General features: G+C 53.0%; 1 protein-coding gene across 1 annotated transcript; it reads left to right on the forward strand.

Moving 5' to 3' along the window:
- Window positions 1-212: 212 nt before the first annotated feature.
- EEF1A1 (eukaryotic translation elongation factor 1 alpha 1) lies at window positions 213-4,767 on the forward strand. The gene is made up of 8 exons (XM_061989495.1): window positions 213-313; window positions 1,187-1,377; window positions 2,268-2,447; window positions 2,573-2,869; window positions 3,103-3,253; window positions 3,436-3,692; window positions 3,864-4,098; window positions 4,356-4,767. Exons 2-8 carry the CDS (start codon window positions 1,234-1,236, stop codon window positions 4,478-4,480), a joined length of 1,389 nt encoding a protein of 462 aa, XP_061845479.1. The 5' UTR covers window positions 213-313; window positions 1,187-1,233; the 3' UTR covers window positions 4,481-4,767.
- Window positions 4,768-6,127: the final 1,360 nt, after the last annotated feature.

The following is a 6,127-nucleotide window of genomic DNA, read 5'->3' on the forward strand; positions in this document are numbered from 1 at the left end:
CACTGCTTCCACTCCGGCACTGGAGGGATCCCCTGCCCCTCTCCCCGGCGCGCCGCAGGCCTGGCTGTGCGGGAGCGCCGTTCGGGACTCACCGCAGTCCCACAGCCAGGCCGGCCCAGGCCGCGGCGCGGGCCCCGACGGGGCAGCCTGAGGGCGGGCAGCGCCCTTTGCCCAGGCTGGGCCGTGGGGGCGGGACCGCGGGGCCGCCGGGAGCGGTGACGTGTCGCTCAGGCCCCGCCTCGGCACAGGGTATATAAGGGGCGGCGCTCACGCCGTCGGTCTTTTTCGCTCCGGGTTTGCCGCCACCGAGCAGGTAAGAGACGTGCACGGCGCGCCGGGCCGGGGCCGGGGGGATGGGCTGGGCTGGGCCAGGCGTGGCGGGGGGGAACCGCTGTGTTCCTGGAGGGTGCCGAGCGCAGGAGTGGCCGCCGCGGCATAGTGGGGGATGGGCGCCGCAGGGGGGGTGGCGAGGCCGCTGGTGGGGAGCGGGGCGGGAGGGGAGGGGAGGGTGGTGCCGGCGAGATGGCGGTGTAGCGTCCTCCTTGTGCCGCCGCGTTGGTTCGGGCACGGGGCCCGCGGAGCGGCGTGGCCGCGCTGGCGTGCGGCAGGAGGCAGCAGCCGTCCCCACCCCCGCTCCTCCCGCCGCGAGGGCGCAGCGGCGCGGTGCCGGCGGGACGCGCGTGGCGTGGCGGGAGCGGCCGAGCGGGTCCGTCGGCAGCTGTCGGGGCCCGCGGGCCGCCGCCTGGACCGCGGCGGGAGGGGGAGGGGAACGGGGCACGAGTAAAAAAATGGCCGCTCGGCTTTCCTGCCCGGCTGCTCGCTGCACAAAATGGAGGACGCGGCGGCCCGGGCGGGGTGAGTCACACAAAGGAACGGGCCGGCCCCGCCCTCCGCGCTGCCCGCCGGCCCCGGCGCCCCGCGCCCGCGCCGCCCCGGGCGACTGCGGCCCGGCGGCAGCGGCGCGGGGAAGGGGGCGAGGCGAGGGGCGCTCCGCGGGGGCCTCGCCAGCGCCCGCCCGCTCCTCCCCTCCTCCCTTCCCTTCCCCCGGCGGGGCGGGGCCGGGCCGCGGCCGCCATCCCGTCGGGCCGCACACGCGGGGCCGCCATCGCTGCCGCGGCCGGGCGGGGACGGGGAGGAGGGCGGCCGAGGCCTAATGGGCGTTTTTTTCTTTCTGGGCGATTTTCAGGTGTCGATTCTCTTTTGCCGAAAGAAAGAACTTGACTAACATCCAAGATGGGAAAGGAGAAGACCCACATCAACATCGTCGTCATCGGCCACGTCGATTCTGGCAAGTCTACCACCACCGGCCACCTCATCTACAAATGCGGTGGCATCGACAAGAGGACCATCGAGAAGTTCGAGAAGGAGGCCGCGGAGGTGCGTGGGCCCGCGGCGGCGTCCAGGCCAGCTCCTGGGGGTGCAGGAATGAATAGCGAGATGGAATTGGCAGAAGGAAGTTGCAGAGTGTTGTGTGGCCACGAGGAGGCGGTTTGGCTGCAGCTGTCCCGGCACACGGCCGACCCAAGCGTGCGAGTGCCGGGTGGCCACAGGGCGGCAGTTAGGTGTTGGGCTGCGAGTGCCGGAGCGTTGGATCCGCCATTATGTTAGTTGGCAAAGCTCAAGCAGAAGCGTAGGGTAAGGGAGGGAGAATAAGGTGGCCTAAAGCTACATCCACAAAACTATGTGGAGTCATGGCTTGAGTTTCTCCTTCAGTCTTCACATATGGGTGGTTGAGTGTAGAATTTAAAAAGTGATAAGTTTTGGTTCTGAAAACGAAGATACTTAGAGATTTTGCTGTCGGAACCTCTATGGAGTCTTACTCCTTTTACTTATTAATTGTTTAATAACAGTTTAGGTTATAATAAGGGCATCACAGAATGAGACATAGCAAATGTTGAGCTGAGAGGCAGTGAAAATGCTGGTGGTGGCAGAGATTACCCTAGTAAAAGAACTTCAGTTTGTAGAGGGCACTTGATAGTAGGGCTTATTCTCAAGAGATCCATCCTAAAGATGTGTTAGTGCAATTAACAAGCTGTCAGGAGGGCTGAGCTGTCAACAGGTTAAATAACTGAAAGCACTTGGTATCTCTCACTAGTAGTGCCAAGTGTATCTTGTTGCTTGTTTTACAAGCAGCAACATTTTCCAGTATTAAAGCACATACTATTCTTAGGTTTTGCTCTTTAGCCAGGAAGCCAGCCTGCAGCCTCTCTGGGGTACATGCAAATGTCTGTCAGCCTTACTGAAAGGGGTGCTTTTTCAATCTATAGATGGGCAAAGGTTCCTTCAAATACGCCTGGGTCTTGGACAAGCTGAAAGCCGAACGTGAGCGTGGTATTACTATCGATATTTCCCTGTGGAAGTTTGAAACGAGCAAATACTACGTCACCATCATTGATGCTCCTGGACACAGAGACTTCATCAAGAACATGATCACTGGAACTTCTCAGGTATGTGAAGAGACTCTAGGGAATTAAAGCTGGTTGTGGGGTAGGGTGAGATATCCCCCAGTCCTGCAGTAGCTTGATATGTGCACAAGCATTGTAATGAGGGGTTTCCTTCTCTCCTTTCAAAGGCCGATTGTGCTGTCCTGATTGTTGCTGCTGGTGTTGGTGAGTTCGAGGCTGGTATCTCCAAGAACGGGCAGACCCGTGAGCATGCCCTTCTGGCCTACACCCTGGGTGTGAAACAGCTCATCGTTGGTGTCAACAAGATGGATTCCACCGAGCCACCTTACAGCCAGAAGAGATACGAAGAGATTGTCAAAGAAGTCAGCACTTACATCAAGAAAATTGGCTACAACCCAGACACTGTAGCTTTTGTGCCAATTTCTGGTTGGAACGGAGACAACATGTTGGAGCCCAGCTCTAATGTAGGTTTTGGTTTTGTTTCTATTAAGAAAAATGGGTTTTGAGATGAAATTCAGGGAAAGTGTTTTTTAATACTTGATGTTTGGAAGTGCTGAGGTCAGAAATCAAATCCCAGCACTTCACAAGTTTGAACTCTGCAGTAGTTTAAGGTTACGGTTTGCTACTTGGTCTGTTTTTCTCTAGCCTTATGCCATTATAGGCAGCTGGTTTATGCATGTGCTCATTTCTGTTACAGATGCCTTGGTTCAAGGGGTGGAAGGTTACCCGAAAGGATGGCAATGCCAGTGGAACCACCCTCCTGGAAGCTCTGGACTGTATCCTGCCCCCGACTCGTCCCACTGACAAACCCCTGCGTCTGCCTCTCCAGGACGTCTACAAAATCGGCGGTACGTGCTCCCTGTGACGCTGCTCGCTCCCCAGCAGCAGCTCTGCATGGGATAGGTGTACAGGTGTTTGTTTAAGAGCTATTTCCCAAGTTGAAGATGTAAAGCACTTTCCTCCAGCCTTTCTCCCTGTAAAGGGTATATGTTCATTGAGCCAAGTTAATATTGTGGCTTCTCTTTCGCAGGCATTGGAACCGTGCCAGTTGGTCGTGTGGAAACTGGTGTTCTGAAGCCAGGCATGGTGGTTACATTTGCCCCTGTCAACGTTACAACTGAAGTAAAATCTGTTGAGATGCACCACGAAGCCCTGAGCGAAGCTCTGCCTGGTGACAACGTTGGCTTCAACGTCAAGAACGTGTCTGTGAAGGATGTTCGCCGTGGCAATGTTGCCGGTGACAGCAAGAACGACCCTCCGATGGAAGCTGCTGGCTTCACTGCACAGGTAAGGGTGCAGCTCTCCAGACTCTGGAACACTGCTCTGCTTCTCCCTTGCTATAACATGACACAGAGTCGTGCGTGTTCTGAGACGGGTCACGTGAAGCCTTGGCTTTGTAAGGCACGTGGGCATTGGGCATTTAACCCCGGTGGTCACTCGGCTTTCTGTGTTCCCTAGGTTATTATCCTGAACCACCCTGGCCAGATCAGCGCTGGCTATGCCCCTGTGCTGGATTGCCACACCGCTCACATCGCCTGCAAATTTGCTGAGCTCAAGGAGAAGATTGATCGTCGTTCTGGCAAGAAGCTGGAGGATGGCCCCAAATTCCTGAAATCTGGAGATGCTGCCATCGTTGATATGATCCCTGGCAAACCCATGTGTGTCGAAAGCTTCTCTGATTACCCTCCTCTTGGTAAGGCATCTGCTCGAACGGTTAATGCTAATCCCTGGGAAGGGCATTCCTCCATTCCTAGTGTACTCTGTTCTTGTAAGATACCACTGCAAGCCATGACTTCAGAGTGGAAACACAAGTCTTTCCCAGACTCCCACTCCTGGAGTGCTCTGTGCTCCCTTCCCCTGGAGCTGGGAGTCGCTACTGCTGTGCAGGTGATGCTGTAGGTCCCTTACAGAGCCTTGGACAAAAGTCATAACCCATGTTGTTGTTTGCAGGTCGTTTTGCTGTGCGTGACATGAGGCAGACGGTCGCTGTTGGTGTCATCAAGGCAGTTGACAAGAAGGCTGGTGGAGCTGGCAAGGTCACAAAGTCTGCCCAGAAGGCCCAGAAGGCTAAATGAAAATTCTGTACATCAGCTGCCACCTCAGTCTTAACGAGTGGTGGAAGAACGGTCTCAGAACTGTTTGTCTCAATTGGCCATTTAAGTTTAATAGTAAAAGACTGGTTAATTATTACAATGCATCGTAAAAGCTTCAGAAGGAAAGGAATGTTTGTGGACCATTTGTTTCGTGGCAGTTTAAGTTATTAGTCTTTAAAATCGATAAATTTTTTAAAAGTGGAAACTTGACCAAAAAAAGAAAAACCTGTCACAGAATTTGAGACCATTAAAGCAAAAGTTCAATGCTATGTCTCTGTGTTCTTTGGGGTGATGCTAAATTGAGGTGACAAACCTCTGTGCAGTCCTGGTGGGAGCAGAAACAAGGAACGTTCAGAAGTTGCAAGGCTATTAAATACTCAGATCTGTTGTTTCTGAAGAGCAGAGCAAAATTCAGCTGGAAGTGTACTTTTACTGATGTAAGCCTTAAAACCCTTCAGTGGTGCTTTCTTTAAAATAATGGCACACCAGGTATGGCTGGCTACCTGATCTTGGTGCATTCTCTCATGCCTTGAGTAAACTCAGAAGATTTTGTTATCAGGAAGAATTGGTGTGAATAAAACCACGTTTAGCCTTGGCAAAAGCATGAACAAAGACTCTAGTGTTGGGATTCCCAGAGTCTACAATGCAGATTTTTCTATGGGGAAGTGACTTAACTATCATGTGCATCTCAAGATTAAACCCTTGTTAGTACATGTTGTCTAATAGATAAGTAAGGCATTTGGTAGCTGAACTTCAAATGTTTGGAAGCATGCTTTGGTGCTTGTGGGGCCGTCTCTGACCGTCCCACCACTGCACCATCTTCCTATGTTTTCATTTTTTCAAGATCAAAGCTTAAGAGAGAAACCAGCAGGTATTTTGCTGGCTTCCTGCAGGTTGCTGTTCAGCCCTGTCCAGCTCCAGGAGGTTGAGTGTTTTGGATTGGGGATGAATGTTTGCAGGGTGTCTGCCTGGTGCTTTCCAGGGCTGTGCCAACACCAGGCAACAGCATGTATGTGCTAACAGTGGGGATTGAAACATCAGTGGATTGAAGTGGAACTGGGTAACTAGTCCAAAAGATTGCTATTAATTACTAGGTAACTAGTCCAAGTGAAACATTTTGGGTTATAAGAAACAGTTGTAATAAATGAAGATTCCAGAATAAAAGTCGTTGACTGGGTAAACAGAGACAAGCAGTTAATGCGTAATCAGCTCTGGCTGGCAGCGTGATGCAGCTGTTTTATTAACCTTTAACACCATTTCCCCATGCAAAGTTCTAAAAACAATTCTGAATCGTTGAAGGATTATTGTTCCATGACACCAGTATGTTTGTTCTGTCTGTAACGGCTATATTCTCGTTTGTTTTCCTCCTTCAGCTGTGTGCTTGCTCTGCAGGAACTCCCAGTGTATCTGCACTGCTTGGGTAACCCTCATCTGCTGTTACTTTCACGCTGTTTGATTTGGTTGGGTTTCTCCTTTTCTGCTCACCTTGGAGCATTTGAGGTGGTATATGAAGGCAGAGCTGGACAGGGGACAGCAGAGACAGGGCTAGAGCTGTAGCACCTTGGGGTTCAGCAAAGGCCCCTCCCTCACTCAGACTCTCAACTCCATTGCCATATTACCATTGCCATA

Source organism: Colius striatus, chromosome 2 (assembly GCF_028858725.1).
Source record: "Colius striatus isolate bColStr4 chromosome 2, bColStr4.1.hap1, whole genome shotgun sequence".
In the NCBI taxonomy this organism is placed as follows: Eukaryota; Metazoa; Chordata; class Aves; order Coliiformes; family Coliidae; genus Colius; species Colius striatus.

What these genes read in the sequence shown, in the direction of transcription:
- EEF1A1 (XM_061989495.1), top strand. Translation starts at nt 1,234, where the DNA reads ATGGGAAAGGAGAAGACCCACATCAACATCGTCGTCATCGGCCACGTC. An exon ending in TGTTGGAGCCCAGCTCTAAT is followed by an intron (nt 2,870 to 3,102) that starts GTAGGTTTTGGT and finishes TTTCTGTTACAG; the next exon opens with ATGCCTTGGTTCAAGGGGTG. An exon ending in GGACGTCTACAAAATCGGCG is followed by an intron (nt 3,254 to 3,435) that starts GTACGTGCTCCC and finishes TCTCTTTCGCAG; the next exon opens with GCATTGGAACCGTGCCAGTT.